This window comes from Sarcophilus harrisii, chromosome 1, assembly GCF_902635505.1.
Source record: "Sarcophilus harrisii chromosome 1, mSarHar1.11, whole genome shotgun sequence".
Classification (NCBI taxonomy): domain Eukaryota; kingdom Metazoa; phylum Chordata; class Mammalia; order Dasyuromorphia; family Dasyuridae; genus Sarcophilus; species Sarcophilus harrisii.
The window spans coordinates 85,311,821-85,330,720 of NC_045426.1; the positions used below are offsets into that span (position 1 = coordinate 85,311,821).

The window sequence follows — 18,900 nt, forward strand, 5'->3', positions numbered from 1 at the left end:
TGACGTTAGTATACTATCCAGATTCACAGACATACAACAATGAGGTCAGCACAATGGTTTTGTAAACTTTCATTTTGATAGTCTAATATTTCTCCTCTCCCACACTTTCCTTCAGAGTCTTTCAAACACTGAGCTAGTTCTAGCTATGGGGGTCAATATCATTATCAGCATGTATACCCTGGAAGTATACTACCAAGGTAAGTGAACTTATCCACAGCATTCAAAATTTTACTATTTACTATAACCGATGGTTCCACATATGATTGATATGTGCTGGTTGATGGAGAACTGTGCTTTCTTGGCATTAACTGGTAAGCATAAGCAGCAGAGAATGATCCAAACTTTGTTGCATCTCTGCTTTGGAGGCTGCATTGAGTGGACAATCATCTGCAAACAAAAAACCATGCACCAACACTCCCTCTACTTTAGTTTTGGCTTGTAGTCTTTTCAAGGTAAAGAATTTACCATTAGGGCAGTGGCTGACTTTGACACTCATTGAAGGCATTTGACAACATGACTGAAGACATCATGCTAAAAAGCATGGGAGCAAGCACACAGACTGGTTTCACTCCACTGGTGACTGGGAAAGCTTGAGAGCATTGTCCATTGTCCAGAACTCAGGCAAGCAAGCCATCATGAAGTTAATGTACTATACTGACGAACTTCTCTGGGCAACTGAATTTTGACATAATTTTCCATAAGCTCTCACAACTGACAGAATCAAAGGCCTTGATCAGATCTACAAATGTTGTATGCTGTGCTCCTGGAATTTTTCCAGAGTTGTCAGGCAATAAACACCATACTGACTGTTCCTCAGCCCCTTCTGGAGTCACACTGGCTCTCAGGAAAATGACCTTTTTCTAGGTGTAGGGTTAGCCTATTAAGGAGGACTCTGACAAGAATTTTGCCAGAATTACCAAGAGAGGGACCCCACTGTGATTGTGACAGAACAATCTCTTCTGTTTATCTTTATAAAGATGCATCATTGAACTCCTGAGGCATAATTCTTCTTGCCACATAATCTGGAAAATGTCAGTCAGCTTTTGTATGAGCATGGGACCCATCTTTTACATCTTGTAAATGTCAGTTGGAATAGAATCAGCACCCAGTGTTTTACCACCAAGTAACCTAATGGCATTCAAAATCTCTTATTCTGTTGGAACTTTAACTAGAGAGTGATTGATTTCAACCTGAAAAGGCCAATAGCTTCAGTATTGATTGATGTCGGTTGTTAAAAACCTATGGAAGTGTTCAGTCCATTTCTCCAGGACAATATCCTTACCACCAATCAGTGTGGCACCATCAGCACTATGTAGTTGAGATGTACTATAGGTCTTTGGTCCATAAATAGCCTTTAGTGCATCATAAAAATACTTTGAATTGTTACTATCAACATAAAACTGAAATTCAGCTGCCTTTTTACTGAGTCAAGAAACCTGCATCTCTCTAAATTTCTATTGTACTTGACTTTTGATGGACAAAAATTGGAGAAACAAACTAAAATGACTTTGAGGAATCTGAATCCATCAAAACTAGGATACAGGAAAATATGGAATTTTGGGGGGAAGTTGAGGGTACTGGAGATAAGTGATTTGCCCAGGATCACACAGCTAGTAAATGGTAAGTGTCTGAGGCCAGATCAGGTCTTTTTGACTACAGGGCCAGTGCTTTCTCCACTGAGCCATCCAGCTGTCCCAGAAATTTTATTTTTAAAGGAACTACATAAAAGTTAAATCTCAATGAACTGGTAAAGCCAAAAATTGGTCCAAACTTTCCAGAAAATAATTTGGAATTATGTAAAATGAATTACTATATTCATAACCTTTAATCCTAAGAGCCCACGACTGGGTTTTTATACAAAGTTAGTTAATAGTAGCAAACAAACTAACAAAGGAATCATATCTATCCCCTCAAAAAAATTTACAGCATCATTATTTTTAATAACAAAAACTTGGAAATAAAGTATTTCAATGTTAAGTAACACCTAAAAAAACTGACAAAAGAATGCTGGAATATTTGTACAATTAGAAATAATATACAACATGATGTGAAGATATTAGAGAAACATGGAAAGGCATGTATAATGTGATGATACAGAGTGAAAAAAAATCAGTGTCAAAAGAATGATATCCATGCAATGTAAACAAAGACAATACTAAAAAGCAACAAAATTCAGGTCAAAGACAAATGCCAATTTTGGCTCCAAATATTAAAGTGAAAGCTCACGTTCTTCCTTTCTGTTAACAATTACCGACAGTCCAACCATTCTGGAGAGCAATTTGGAACTATGCCCAAAGAACTATAAAACTGTGGATACCCTTTGACCCAGCAGTACCACTACTGGATCTTTATCCCAAGGAAATCATAAATGAAGGGAAAGGACCTATAAGTGCAAAAATGTTTGTAGCAGCAATTCTTTGGTAGCAAAGAACTGAAAAGTGGAATGGCTAAATAGGTTATGGTATATGAAGATAATGGAATATTATTGTTCGATAAAAATGATGAACAAGTTGATTTTAGAAAAGCCTGGAAAGATTTACATGAACTGATGCTGAGTGAAACAAGCAGAACCAGGAATACATTATACACAGTAACAGTAAGAATATGCTTTGATCAACTATCAAAGCCTTAGTTCTTCTCAGTGGTTCAGTGATCCAAGGTAATCCCAATAAACTTTGAATAGAAAATACCATCTCCATTCAGAAAAAAAAACTATGAAGATTGAATGTAAATCAACACATGCTATGTTCAGTTCTTTTTTCTATTTTTTTTTCTCTCTTCTGTGGTAGAAGAGAATAGAGAAGAGAGAAGAGAGAATCCTTTTGTTCTGATTTTTCCCTTCCATGAATATATATATATATATATATTTTTTTTTTAATAAAATTACTGACAAGACATCAGAGCCTACTGAAAAGAATGCTGGACCAATTTTGTAAGTCACTAAACTTTTCAGACTTTAGTCTCCTCATCTCTTTATTTGTTTCTCTGACAACTTTCTTTTTATTAATTTTAAAATATTTAGCCAGGATGATCTCTACTATCTCCTTTGGCTGGAAGTCTATAATACTATAATCCTATGACATTCACCATTAGTCACAATCACTCTATATAGTTTTGTTTAACATTCAGGAAATGTTTTTCCAAGAGGTGAGGAGATTCTTTGTTGGGTAATATGTGCTGTGTCAAGACAAAGTATATTAATTAATTTTTTTCAAAAGCCACATTTTCTGATTTTGTAGGATCTACTTCTCTTTTATTTCCCCTAATTATTCTCCTACTTATTCAGTGGTGATAAGGATGGTACCAGTATGATTGTGGCTCATGCTGTTCTCTGACTAATCAATTCCATGGCTCTGAGGAACAAAGCCATCCTAGTGCAAGAATTGAAATGCTATTTACAGAGACGTTGTTAAATCAAACTTCTCTCTCTAAAGAGAGAGGAAAGAAAGATTTTACTCTATAAGGTTCCAACTATTAAATAAAAAAGTCTAGCATTTCTAAAGAATATCTATCTATATCCTTCCTTTGCCTGAATGATAAAGTCTGACAATCACCAGTAACAGAATGAATAGAGTTCAGAAAATGTCTAATTAGAGCTACTAGATTGTGTTAGTCAATAGAGAACATACTAGAATTCTCTTTACTAATAGAATGAAAGAGTTGAATTTTATGATTTCTAAGGTTCCTTTTGGCTTTAAATTCTATCAACTTTTTGCATCTAGCCACTAAGAAAGATGCCAATCAGAGATGTATTAAATCTTTCACTTGTAATAGGATGGATTATTCCACACTGCTCTGCAGAGTTACCAAATGATGTCTATTACTTCTTCATTTCATTTGCTCACATTCTTACTTTTACTTCCTTTAATTTTTAAGTAATGAGAACAATCTTTTGTGCAAATTTAGACAGTCTTATTCCAACCCTGACATTACCTAGTCAAGTGACCATAAAACACTTCTTCATTTCTTTCAATTCCACCAATTACTAGTACCTTTCCTCTGAGATTACCTTCTATTTACTCTGTAAAGCTCTTGTATATATCTAGTTATGGACATGTTGTCTCCCCTTATTAGAATGTGACCTCCTTGGGGCAGGAAATGTTTTTGCCATTCTTTGTATTCCTGACCAACTAAACTGATGGGGACTCAGTTTCCCCATCATAAAATGAGGTAAACTGTACTAGAGAATTTTTAAAAGTCCCAATGAATTAAATGGCAATATTATGATCTTTTGCCTTTGCCTCTTCTCCATGTCTCTTCTATTTAAAATGGATCCCTGCTATACTTTTGTGTACAAGGAAGTAAAACATATTTAGATTTGTTCTTTGGTTTCTATCTAGTCAATCATGACACCTTCCTGAATAAGTAGGTGTCTAAACAGATGTACCAGTACGTTATACTAGCATCAAGTTTGGAAGTCCACAGATGGCACAATACTACTTTGCAAACAGATGGGAATTTAGTTGTTAAGCTACACAAAAGCACCTTTTGTAATTCACAGTCAATCTATCACTCTGTATTTGGATCATTTGAATTCAATTTGCATTTTAAAAATTAAGTATATACATGAGTTGTGTTTATATACATACCTATACATATACAAACATGCATGCATGAATATAAATAAAATACAGATACCTTGTGCAAAAGGCCTTCTATTTAGCCAGCTAGATATTTAAGAACGAATAAATCTCCTCTTTAAAATGTTTGTTCATTTCTTTCTCCTGTTAGAGCTCTTTTCAGTGGTCCAGAGACAACTTATAAATATGGCGAAGCAGAGGAAACCAAGATGGTGAAATACAGGTAGAACCCCAGCTGGATTCTACCAACATTCCCCTCCAAGCAATTGTAAAAGAATTTCTCAAATCACATTTTGGAGGTACAGAGCCAACAAAAGGTCAAAGTAAGCCATTTTCCCAGCCTAAAGAAACACAGGGCATTGGGAGGAATCTGCTGAAGGAATCTGGGGACCTAATCACTATTGCAAGGCCAAAAGGAACACTAACATTTACATCTACAGGAGACTTTTCTAGGCAAAAAAGACCAAGAGAGAGTAGTAAACACACCTCTTTCCAAATCACAGTACCTTGGAAGCACCAAGAACTTGCAGATCCCCAGAATTAGCTCTGAAAATAGTAGTACCAAAAAAGCCTGAAGCTTGGGACACCACCAAGTGAATAGAGTCCAACTTTAATATAAAGTTCAAATGCAAAAAACAAAAAAAAAAGACTGGAAAAATAAGCAAACAACAAAAATAAAGAACAACCATAAGAAGCTGTTTTGATTGTGGTATATGAAAATTATGGAATATTACTGTTCTGTAAGAAATGACCAACAGGATGATTTCAGAAAGGCCTGGAGAGACTTACTCGAACTGATGCTGAGTGAAATGAGCAGGACCAGGAGATCATTATATACTTCAACAACAATACTAGATGATGACCAGTTCTGATGGATCAGGCCATCCTCAGCAACAAGATCAACCAAATCATTTCTAATGGAGCAGTAATGAACTGAACCAGCTATACCCAGAAAAAGAACTCTGGGAGATGACTAAAAACCATTACATTGAATTCCCAATCCCTATATTTATGCACACCTGCATTTTTGATTTCCTTCACAAGCTAATTGTACAATAATTCAGAGTCTGATTCTTTTTGTACAGCAAAATAATGTTTTGGTCATGTATACTTATTATGTATCTAAGTTATATTTTAATATATTTAACATCTACTGGTCATCCTGCCATTTAGGGGAGGGGGTGGGGGGGTAAGAGGTGAAAAATTGGAACAAGAGGTTTGGCAATTGTTAATGCTGTAAAGTTACCCATGTATATATCCTGTAAATAAAAGGCTATTAAATTTAAAAAAAAAAAAGAAGCTGTTTTGGCATAAAATTAAGCCAGGATACAATTTCAGAAGAAAACAACGTGAAAACACCCACAACCCAAGCCTCAAAGAAAAATGCTAATTGTATCCAAAACCAACAAGAATTCCTGGAATTGCTAAAGAAAAAGATAAGAACTGTAGAGGAAAAATTGGGGAAAGAAATGAGAGTGCTACAAGAGAATTATGAAAAAAGAATTAAAAGTTTGGTAAACAGGCACAAAAATATAGAAGAGAATAACACTTTAAAAACCAGTATTGGACTAATACTTAAAACAAAAGGTGCCAACATTCACTGAAGAAAAGAATTCCTTAAAAATAAGAGTTGAGCAAGTCACATCAAGCATCAATAAAACAAAGTCAAAAAAATGGAAAAAATAGAAGATATGTGAAATATTTCCCTAGAAAATAGATTGAGGAGAGATAATTTAAGAATTATTGAACTAACTTGAAAGCCATAATCAAGGAAAAGAAAAGCCTACTATTAAGAATGGCATCAGTGGCTCCATTTTGCCATTATCTACCATTTTGCAAAGCTAAGTTTCAGCTGATTGTAAATTACTTGATTTTGATGAATACAGAGAGGTTTGGAGAGACTTACATGAACTGATGCTAAGTGAAATGAGCAGAACCAAGAGATCATTATATATTTCAACAATGATACTGTATGAGGATGTGTTCTGATTGAAATGGATTTCTTTGACAGAGAAGATATAACTCAGTTTCAATTGATCAATGATGGACAGAAGCAGCTACACCCAAAGAAAGAACACTGGGAAATGAAAGTAAACTGTTTGCATTTTTGTTTTTCTTCCCGAGTTATTTTTACCTTCTGAAACCAATTCTTCCTGTGCAACAAGAGAACTGTTCGGTTCTGCACACATATATTGTATCTAGGATATACTGTGACCTATTTAACATGTATAGGACTACTTGCCATCTGGGGGAGGGGGTGGAAGAGGGAGGGGAAAAATCGGAATCAGAAGTGAGTGCAAGGGATAATATTATAAAAAATTGCCCAGGCATGGGTTCTGTCAATAAAAAGTTATAATTATTTAAATAAATAAATAAATAAATTACTTGATTTTGGAGAAATAACAAGATTATTCCCCCTCTCAAAAATTACCCAACTTAAAAAATGTCAGAAGAAAATTCTCCCTTTTCCCTCAGTGTCTCCCAATCCCCTCTACCACTAAGAAATCAGATATCTTTTTCCCTATATCCTATTTTTCCTTTTCCCCCTTCTCTCTACAAATTATATATTAACTGTGTAGAAAACAATGGTCAATGCTACTGGGAGCTACGGATCGGATTTGTTTTTGCAATCACTTGTATGACTAAATAAGTCATATCTGAATATAACTAATTACTTGGTCTTCATTCTACTGTAACATTCAACATCATCTTTCAGGAAATTATTTTTAAAAACTGCCTCAAAATCTTAGATATGGAAGGTAAAAAAGAAACTGAAAGAATCCACTAATTATCTCCTGAAAGAGATCCCAAAATGAAAACTCCCAAGAATATTTTCACCAAATTCCAGAGCTCTCAAAGCATGGAGAAAATATATATTTTTTATCAGAGTAGATAAGACTTTATTTTTAAAAATCTTTTTTCATGGTTTAATTTTTTTTTACTTTTATTTTTATTTTATTAAAGCTTTTATTCTCAAAACATACATGGGCATTTTTTTCAACATTAATCCTTGCAAAACTCTGCATTCCAATTTTTTCTCCCTTCCCCCCCTTCCTCCAAATGGCAATCCAATACATGCCATTCATGGTAAAAATATATGTTAAATCCAATAGATGCATACATATTTATGCAATTATCTTGCTGCAAAAGAAAAATCAAATCAAAAGAGAAAAAATGAGAAAGAAAACAAAATGCAAGCAAACAAACAACAACAAAAAGAATGAAAATGCTATGTTGTGATCCATACTCAGTTCCCACAGTCCTCTCTCTGGGTGTAGATAGCTCTCTTCATCACAAGATCATTGAACTGGCCTCAATCATCTCATTATTGAAAAGAGTCACGAATGTGTCCCTCTTCAACAATGAGATGAACCAAATCAGTTCCAATAGAGCAGTAATGAACTGAACCAGCAATACCCAGGGAAAGAACTCTGGGAGATGACTATGAACCATGATATAGAATTCTCAATCCCTCTATTTTTTTCCTCCTGCATTTTTTATTTCCTTCACAGGCTAATTGTACACTATTTCAAAGTCTGACTCTTTTTGTACAGCAAAATAACTGTTTGGACATGTATACTTATATTGTATTTAATTTATACTTTAACATATTTAACATATATTGGTCAACCTGCCATCTGGGGAGGGGGTGGGGTGAAGGAGGGGAAAAATTGGAACAAAAGGATTTGCAACTGTCAATGCTAAAAAATTACCTATGCATATATCTCGTAAATAAAAAGCTATAATAATAAAAAAGAAAAGAAAAGAAAAGAAGCCTGAGCCATGTCCATCAGAGTTGATCACCATATAATCTTGTTGTAATGATTCTGCTGGTTCTACTCACTTTACTTAGCATCAGTCCATGGAAGTCTCTCCAGGCCTCTCTGAAATAATCCTGTTGATCATTTCTTACAGAACAATAATATTCTATAATATTCATATACCATAGTTTATTCAGCCATTCTCCAATTGATAAGAAGCCACTACAAAAAAGGTGACCACAAACATTTTTGCACATGTGGGTTCCTTTCCCTCAAGGAGAAAATATTTCAAGAAGCCAGAAAGAAACAATTTATGTATTATGGAATCACAGTTAGGATCACCCTAAGTTTATTAGCTTCCACGTTAAAGGAGCTTGGAATATATAATCTTGGGGGGGGGAATTAATATTTAATGAAGTAGATTTTCTGGCAAAGCATTTTTGATGAAAAGACCAGAGCTGATAGAAACACAAGATTCAAGAAAAGCATAAAAAGGTAAATATAAAAGAGTAATCATGAGGGACATAATAAAGTTTATATTTACACAACTGTTTACATTCCTATGTGAAAAAATGATAAAGTAACTCCTAAGAAATTTATCATTATTAGGGCAGTTAGAAGAAATCTATATAGAGGACATGAGTTTGAATCCATTATTTTGGAATGATCTCTCCACACACACAAAAATGAAAGGATGAGAAATAGGGATGCATTGGGAGAAGGGAAAAATGGGGAAAGTTTTCTCACATAGAAGAGATGTACAAGGAAAAGCTTTGATAGTGGAAGGGAGAAGATGGGGGGGGGGGGTGGTCAGGGCACACCTGAACCTTACTGTCATCAGAATTGGCTCAAAAAGGGAAGAATATATAAACACAGAAGAAAGAGGGAAAGGGGATAAGAGATGCAAGGGGAAGGAGAATGATAAAAGCAAGGGTGAAATAAGGGAGGAAGTATTCAAAAGCAAAATAGACTTTTGAGGAGAAACAAAATAAAGAGAGAGGGAGAGAAGGATAAATTTAAGAAAACAGGAAGGAGGAAAATATTAGTAATTATTGCTATATTAGCAAATTAATGCATTAGTAAATAGTCATCCTAACTGTGAATGTGAATGAGATGAGTTCCTCTATAAAATAGAAATGGATAGAAGAATGGATTAGAAACCAGAATCCAACAATATGTTGTTTATAAGAAACATACTTGAAATAGAAAAATACACACAGAGAATTTTTAAAATAAAGGCTTGGAACAGAATTTATCATGCTTCAGACGAAATAAATAAAGGCAGGGGTAGCAATCATGATTTCAGACAAAGCAAAAGAAAAATAGACCTAATTAAAAGATAATCAGGGAAACTTCATTTTGCCAAAAGGTATCATAGACAATGAAATATTATCAAAATTCTCACAGCAAGTTTCTCTGATAAAGACTTCATTTCTCAAATACATATTCTATATAGAACTGAGTCAAATTTATAAAAAATAAGAACCATTCCCCAATTGATAAATGTTTAAGTGATAAAAGCAGGCAATTTCTAGATATCAAAGATAACTAGTTATATGAAAAAAAATGTTCTAAATCTCTATTGATCAAAGACATGCAAATTAAAACAACTCAGAGATATCTGAGTTCACACCTATCAGAAATGGTATATGTTGGAGAGGAAGATATAAAATAGGTATACTAATAAATTGTTGGTTGAATGGTGAACCATTCTAGAGAACAATTTGGAACTATGACCAAAGGGTTATGAAATTGTTGATAGCGTGTGACCCAGCAATACTATTATAAAGTCTGTACCCCAATGAGACCAAAGAAAAAGGAAAAGAATATATATGTATAAAAATATTTATAGCAGCTCTTTTCATGATAGCAAAGAACTGGAAATTGAGGGGATACTTATCAATTTGGAAATGGCTGAATCAACTGTAGCCTGTGATTGTGATGGACTACTATTATGTTATAAGAGAAGAATGTTTAAAAAAAACAAACCTGAAGTCAGAAGGACCTGAGTTCAATTGTGGCCTCAGACACTTAACACTTCCTAGCTGTGTGATCCTGGGCAAGTTACTTAACCCCAGTTGCCTCAACAGAAAAACAAACAAACAAACAAAAAAGCAATAACATGGCAATACCTATGAATTGATACAAAGTGAAGTAAGAAGAACAAGGATATCATACTGCACAGTAATAGCAATGTTGTAATGATGAATACTCTGATCAATACAATGATCCAAAACAATTCCAAAGTATTCATGATGAAAAATGCTATCTTCCTCCAGAAAAAGAACTGATAAAACTGTGAGTACAATTTGAAATAAAATAATCTTTCTTTCTTTTTTTCTTCTTTTTTCAATATGGTTCATATGAAAATGTTTTGCATGATTTTACATGTATAATCAATATCAGTTTGTTTACCTTTTAAGTGAGTTAAAGAGAGGGAGAGAATTTGGAATTAAAAATTTCAAAAAAAGAATGCTTAAAATATATTAAGTAATATTTTTAAAGATTAAAAAAATGATAAGAAATACTAATAAATGGTAACAAGGTATTTTGATAACACCACAAACTATGGGAGTGATGGGTAGAGACTTCAAAAATTACCAAAAAATGACTCACTGAAATCTAAGAGCAGTCATCTTAATCTGGTGCAGCTTTTCTGTAAATGGTGTTCCCAATGAATACACTATCTAGTAATTCAGGGATCTCTGAGTCTGGGTCCCTGACACCATCCATATAAGCAGACACAGGCAAGCAATCAGCCACTTCTCTCAATGAAAAATAATACACAGGAAGCTATCCTCTTGCGTCATATTGTTTAGAAAAATACTACGCAAATATTGCCAACACAGAAAGCAGGCCTTGTAAAATGATGGCTATTTGCCGATTCCCTCTTTTTACACATATGCTAAGTTATCCTTAGCTCAACAGATTTTCTTCTATTCTCAAAAAGCAAATAAACAAAAAACCCCTGCACATTCTACTGCTGCCCATATTCCTCAATTATAGCTGAGAAACAAGATAACTATGTTAAATTTGTTGGTACTCTGTTAGTAATCAAAAACAGGAAAGAGGCATTACTTACATGTCTTAATAACTGCTACCACTGAATCCAAAATGGTCTGGCTTCTTTTAATGAGTTCTTCGTCCAATTTTTCCAGAGTTATTTTTAACTAAGAAATCCAATAAAACAAAATTATCTCAGTCATCAAACACCATTCTCATTACAGAATTGTTATTAAGTCTTAAACAAAAGAAAAAAGAAGAAAGACAAAGACAGTAAAATCAGAAATTTTAACATTTAGAATATTTTCAACCCTCTATTGCTTCTTGAAATGTGAAGACACTTACCTGGTTCAAGTTTTCTCTGACAAAGGAAATGAAGCTGCTTAGAATCTCACTAAAATAGAAAGGAAAAAAGTAAATACCTGTACGAGTTATTTCAACACTTAGAAATGGAAAGAAGTTGATGAGGCATGAAGTGGACTATAGAATACCTCCTATATCATATAATAAAATCAGTCCCATGTCAGAAGAATGACAGTTTGAACTGCTTTAGAATTATATAATCATATGCTTTAGAGCTAGGTGAAGTCTCATAGGTCCTAAGACCTTCATTTTATGTGAGAAACTGAGGTACAGAGAGGGACTAAGACTTTTCTAAGGTGATATAGCTAGCAAGTAACAGTCTTATTTAACCATTTGGAAAACACAAATTACTTTTTTCTCTATGAACATGCCAGGTCCATATCTTAAAAATGTACCCAAACTCATCTTCCGAAAGATGATAAAAGATTCTGATTACTGAATTAAATTATTGAAGTAAATTACTTTTTTTTTTAATACCAAGTAAAAAAGACTAATTTTCCCTCACTAGGGTCCATGATAAGTAAGGGAGGAAGATTTCTACTAAGTTTCAAACATATGCATAGATTTTTTTATTTTCTATTAAAAGAATAAATGTGCCAGTGATAATTTTGGAAAAAATTTCTGAGGAAAAAAGATACCATTATTCACTGCAAAATTCCTAAAAAAAAAAATTATGACATTTTTTATTGTTCAGTTGTTTCTCAGTCATGTTTGACTATTTGTGACCCTATTTGAAGTTTTCTTGGCAAAGAGATTAAAGTAATTTGCTATTTCCTTCTCCAGCTCATTTTAACAAAATGAGGAAACTGAGACAAATAAAATAAAGTGACTTGTCCAGTCTTACACAGCTAGTATCTGTGGCCAAATTTAAACTCAGAAGATGAGTCTTCCTGACTCCTGGATATAATCCTATCCATTGTGCTACCTAGCTGTCCCTGTGGCAACATTAACAATTAATTATTATTCCTGTTTTGTTTGGTTAAGTTACAGGGGGTTTATCTTAAAAAAAAGAAACACTGGAAAATGTGGAAGGGAAAAAAATGCTTTTTAATTAAAATGAAAAATATGTATATATATATATACACACACACACACACACACACACACACACACATATTTTTCCTTTTAGTATATATACATTTATATATACTATTTGTATTTATATATGCTATTATATATATTTATATATACTATTTATGGTTAGTTTATATATGTGTTTGTATATATATAGCTGAGGCAATTGGGGTTAAGTGACTTGCCTAGGGTCACACAGGTAGGAAGTGTTAAGTATCTGAGACCAAATTTGAACTCAAGTCCTTCTGACTTCAGGGTTGGTGCTCTATCCACTGTACCTCCTAGTTGCCCCTAAAAATATTTTTAAAAAGGATACAAATTTGTACTTGTTTGCTTATTCAGCATAGGCCTTAGGGCTAGAAAGGACTTTCAAAATCTTTTAATTTAACTCCTTTTACAGATAGGGACACTAAAGTAAACGAAGACTTATCCATGGTCATGAAAGTAGCAAGTAGTAAAGAACTAAGATATAAATTTAGGTCTTCTAAATCCAAAGTCATTACTTTTTTCACTATATCACATTTTATTTTGTATTATATTTACTGGCATGTGCTATATCTCTTACTAGATTATAAGACAAGATTGAAAACTATTTAATCTATTTCTGTCCCCTAGAAACCACCATCAGCACTTTAAAAATTTTGATGTAAAAATTTCATTTTTCCTTTGATCATTCTATCAAATTTTAAATATGAATCATACTAAGACAATTCTGGGTCTATTCTTCCTGTTTTTCAGAGAACTCAATGGAACATTTTAAGATTCTGCTAAAAGTATAAAGGTCTGAGGATAGAATAAAAAGAATTTTTAAATTATGCATATTTTCATATGGAATAAATAATGAAATTACTTGAAAATGATTAAAGAGAGGAGAGAATGACTTTTGGCCAGTCCAATAATACTACATAACTATTATTGGATCCTAATCCCACTCCTCCCAGCCAAACTGGCTTTTGATGCTCCTCAGGCATGACATGCCTTCTTCCATCTCTGTGTCTTGTTCTGATGGCCACCTATCCGGAATGCACTCCCTCCTTATGTTACCTCATACATAGAAGGGAGGGGTTTTATCAAAATTTTATCGGTGGATGATCTGCCCAAAAGAATATGGATTTTGATGTCTGAAACCTCAGGGAATATCTTGCGAGTTGCAGGCTGAGTTTCTTTTTTTCTTTTCCCCATTTATTTTATCATTTTTGAGGGGGAAAATCTGGGACAATTGACTCTTTTGGTCTGTGTGGTTTCATTTATGATTCCTTGAAATAAAGCATTGGAAAACCAAGCTTTGACAAAGCCAACTGGGATTCAAAGGGAGCTACTGATCAGGCCTTAAACCCAAATCACTATGGTTCTCCAAATGTCCAACAGGGAAATCCCAGCCCAAGCCTCACTCACTGTTTGGGTTTTGATGGCTCAGAGTGAATGTAAATATATCTATTATATCTATTTATATATCAATTATATATTATAGATTATAAATATATCAATTATATCTATTTTGGTCAGAAACCCTAAGGATCTTCCCTTCCCAGATTTGTTTTTAACTAGGTAAAAGAGGCCATTTTTGCCTCATTTCTTGCCTCGCTTTAATCACTGAATGGCGCTGCCTCAGACAAATTGAGACCTGGGAAAGACAGCTTAAAAAGACCTAGGGCTCCCACTGTATCCAGGGCCACCTTCAGGCATTCTAATTCAGGTGGCTCTGGAGGAGAGAATGAGGCTGGTGACTGCACAGCAGTCCCTCACTTAAATCCAATTCATTTGCAAGTCATAGCATTACCTTTCTGGTGTCAATGGTCCTCTTTGAGAATGAAGGACAGACAACATCAAGCAGACAGAGGGGTTCTTTCTTAAGATGCCCCTCAAATACCATATTTTGCATGAAGTCTTTCCTGATTCCCACCCAACTGTGTTACCTTTATTCCAAACCACCTTATATTTGATAACTTTGTATGTGTTGGAATTCATTTTATGTCTATTCTGTATGTGTTTATACATATATTTGTCTCCCCGACTAGAAGTGTGAGCTCCATGCAAGTAAAGATTATTGCATTCTCTATACCTAGTGCATAAAGCACCATGTCTGGCACACACAAAAAAGTGCTTAGCAAATGCTTGTTGATTTGTTAATTAAAAGTAAAAACTGAGTCACACCACCAAACATGGACTGATTCTTTATTGTCAGAACATCATTCTAGATATTCTAGCATTGTCTCTGAAAATACTAGCTGTATAACCATACCTAAAACTAACATAACAAGAATACTCAAATTCTTTCTACAATTGTTGTAAATATGATTTGTGGATTCCCTTTTATTTTGCTTCTTAATCCTCAAACCTACCTATTTGGAAATGAAATGTCAAACTGGGAGTCACTATAGACAATTAAAATAATAAAACCTCACATTTATAGATGCTTTAAGCCCTTTTATATATAATCTCTCATTTGATTCTCACAACAATCCTAAAACATTGGTGCTATTACAATCCTCATTTTATGGATTAGGAAACTAAGGCTGAAAGGTTAAATGTCTTGCCTAAAGTCAAATAACTAATAAGTGTCTGAAACAGAATTTGAGCACAGATTTACTTTGCTACAAGTCTCAAGTACATGTTGCTGCTGCTTAAAAGGCACCTACAAAATACAACAAAAGAGCAAAAAATCTGTTAATTGCTCATAATGGAGGTTAATTGGGGGAGTCTTTAATCATTCCCTTTGATTACATCCCAGATCTACTTAATGACATCACAAGTCAATGACCTTAAAATTAATTAGATTAGAGGTTGGAGAAAGTAGAGAGGAAGGGATGAGATGAAGTAAATTAGAAAGCTGCACGTGAAGTCAAGCCTCAAACACTTACTGGCAATATGATGCTGGCCAAGTCACTAGACCCCTGCCTATTTCAGTTTTCTTATCATTAAATGAAAACAATAAAAGCTCTTATCTTCCAAAGTATTATAAAGTTAGATAATACTTATAAAGCGTTCTGCAGTACAAGAAGCACCATATAAATGCTAGCTATTATTGTTGTTGTTGTTGTTGTTATGATGATGATGGGCCTCTCCTGCAGAGCTTAGCATGAGCCCTTATCCCTTTATGAGAGAATACAGGGAAGTTCTCTAAGTGATCCCCAGGACCAGAAGCTGCCTCCTGATGACTGACTGACTAAAGCTCAATAGCATAGACTTTTGTCCAAGGAATTACCTTCCCTACCTTCTATAAAATGAGTTGTAGAACAGCCCATCACTTGGGCTTTTTTCTTTTTTTCTCTCCTTGGATTTCTGGAATGGAGTACAATAAAGGGAAGGGAGATCTCTCTATTTTATCTCCAATCAGAAGCAATCAATGGCAAATTACAGCAGAAACAAGTGGCAGTGGAAGACATATGCTTATATCTAACTTGGCAAACCTAGATTATTCCCTCTGTCTTTGTTTTCCTTTAGGGGCATACCAAATTAGACACTATTAATCCTGAGAATGAATGTTTATAGTTTGTGGGTTATCTCATGAGAGTAATCTTGAGTTTGAAAGTCAGAGAGTAGTTTCCCTGAGGGGAATTTTCTTATTACAGGCTTTGATAATAGAGGACCACCAATAGGAAAACTCCACAGCTAACAGAATAAAGCCATGTCATCAGGGGTCAGAAAATCTGGACCTTGCCAACCCTCCATGATATTGCTGTGGGTAGCTTGCATGGAACAGATCCAGGGTAAATGGAGAGGATTTATTCTGTACAAAGTCTCTTTAACATCTGAGGGACTATAATGAACTCATTAAGTATTTTATGTTTCATATATTTGTTCATACATATTTATGAGTCTTGTATCTTATGAAGTTTCTGTGGTGAAGAAAATAAGGTTATTCCAGAGTTTATATACCTGCTGTATAGTCAATTCTTCACCCACCTTTGTTGTGGTTATTGACGACATATAAAGAAATCCAGAGACAAGTCATATTTAAACATTGCTTTAGAGATTTCTGCATTTAAAGTATTTATTTTAGAGTAGAGGCATGGTCAGAGAAAAATTGACTTCTCTGGGTTTATATGAGCCCAGAGGTCTTGTAGACCCCTGAGCTAGGTGTCATATTGGGGAGGGAGGTCAATTAGATTGATCAGAGGTTCCTTGATCAACTCTCATTATATTTGAGTTCAGAATTCATTTTATACTTTCATACTAAATAATAAATTGCTTAGGAATAATACTTTTGGGGGATCTTTGTTCAGGTACGAGTTAGACTAGGACACTGAGATTCCAACTCTAAGATTCTATGATCTAGCCATTGAAGAATTTTTTCCCCTGCATTCAAAGAAAAAAAAAAAACTTATTACTTTGTCTGCAAACTCATAGACTGTCAGTATAATCTAACCTCTTCTATAAGAAAAAGAACAAATCAGGATATTGTTGACAAGGGGAGCCTCAAAATACTCTCTCTCTCTCTCTCTCTCTCTCTCTCTCTCTCTCTCTCTCGGATTGCCGGGGAAAGTTTGGGAAACTCCCTCAGAGAAGCTCTCCCCTAAGAGACCCGCTCCAGGGAATCAAGATAAAGTAGTTTCATTCTGTTATCTGGGTGGGACTAGTTGAGTACAGGACCAGGACCAGGACTACTTAGCCTGAGCTGGAGCTCAAGATTTCTGTCCAATTCTATTGAGTTGGACATTAGTCCAGGAACACATTCAATTCAAAGATTCTCTATTCTGATTCCAACTCAAACTGCTGGCCAGCCCCCACCAAGAGCTATCCATATATCAAGCTTTCTTCAGTCCAATTCCTTAGAGGACCTAAAAGTAGGAATTATGCCAAGGAATCTCTCTCAGATCTTTGGCATAGCTATAATCCTCTGCCCACTGAAAAGACATTCTCCTTCAGTGTTACTCCCTCTTTAACTCTCTCACTTATTTCCCTAACAGGACCTTATTCACCTCTTTGTCAGGATTTCTCTGTTAGATCTTTAATCCTCTGTCAGGACCCTGCCACTAAGGAAGTCAGCCTGCAAAAGATGACTTCTCAGTTCTAATAATAAACTTCTTTTGCCAGTTTAACTTTTTGGGTTTGTAAATTCATTTAAAAAGGACCTGCGCTGATCAGAAGGGGGTTCCTACAACTTCCTACCCTGCACTGAACCTCATCACTGTTAGTCTATATGAAAACAAAGTCACATCTAAACACTAATAAAAACTGTTGTAGAGGGTTGATAAGGGAAGCCTAATCAATGTTATGAGATTAAAAGGATAAGGACACTCTTTAGAATTCTATATATAAAAAATTCTGAATTCTCATGGAGTGGTTATATTTCACATGATTTCCTAAAATTGTGTGCATCCTAAAAGTGTAAATTTGGACTTTGGTTGTTATCTCCCTATGTAAGATATAGACCATTAGGTCCCAAGATAATTGATGACCTTCATAATACAGTCTGTAATAATGGTGAGCCAGGTATTTTTTGACCCATTCACACATCATTGAGGGTGAGTGAATAAGTCTCAAGGGATAAACTTTTGTGGAATAAAACTCCTTTGTAATGCCTATGAGTAGTTAGGCCTACTAACAGATCATACAGTCAGTGATCAGAGCACTGAGAAAGATCTGACAAAATCTGAAAGTAGAACTAGGTCATTGTGTGATAGAATGAAGGCTACCCATCCCTATAACTCCCCAGGGAACAATTCTTTACTTTCTATTAGCACCAGAGATGGCAGCCATGAAGAGGCAATGTTTGAGGCATTTTATAGTTTCATGTGCCAGACTGGTGGGAAGAAAGCCAAGCAAGGTAGCAGTAGAAAAGTCAGAGATTATAGACCTTGTCTTCTGGATAGACTCAAAAATTTGAGGATCCTGGGATGGAGCCAAGATATCAGAGTAACAGGAAGACGTGTAGTTAAGCTTTCCAATGCAACTCCTTCACCAGGATCTAGAAAAAGTACCATATAGAGTCCTATTGAAATCAAAGAAAACAAATCAAAGTGAATCCAATTTTTAACTCAGGTCAGCATAGGAAAATAAGCAAAGAGACCTGTAGACATTTCAGATGGGGCACACAGCTACAGAAGCACTCTAGTACATAAGAACTGAGAGAGGATAGAGACTATACACCAGAGCTAGAATCCTAAATTCATGAA

The 18,900-nt window shown here is 34.7% G+C and overlaps 1 protein-coding gene across 1 annotated transcript in view; it reads right to left on the reverse strand.

The window, feature by feature from the left end:
- CCDC36 (coiled-coil domain containing 36) overlaps positions 1-18,900 on the reverse strand; it is a 69,651-nt gene that overhangs the window by 21,518 nt on the left and 29,233 nt on the right. The window contains exons 5-6 of the mRNA XM_031959306.1: positions 11,690-11,738; positions 11,424-11,511 (exon numbers count right to left, since the gene is read on the reverse strand). Coding sequence (XP_031815166.1) covers positions 11,424-11,511; positions 11,690-11,738 — 137 coding nt within the window. The remainder of the gene's footprint in view (positions 1-11,423; positions 11,512-11,689; positions 11,739-18,900) is intronic.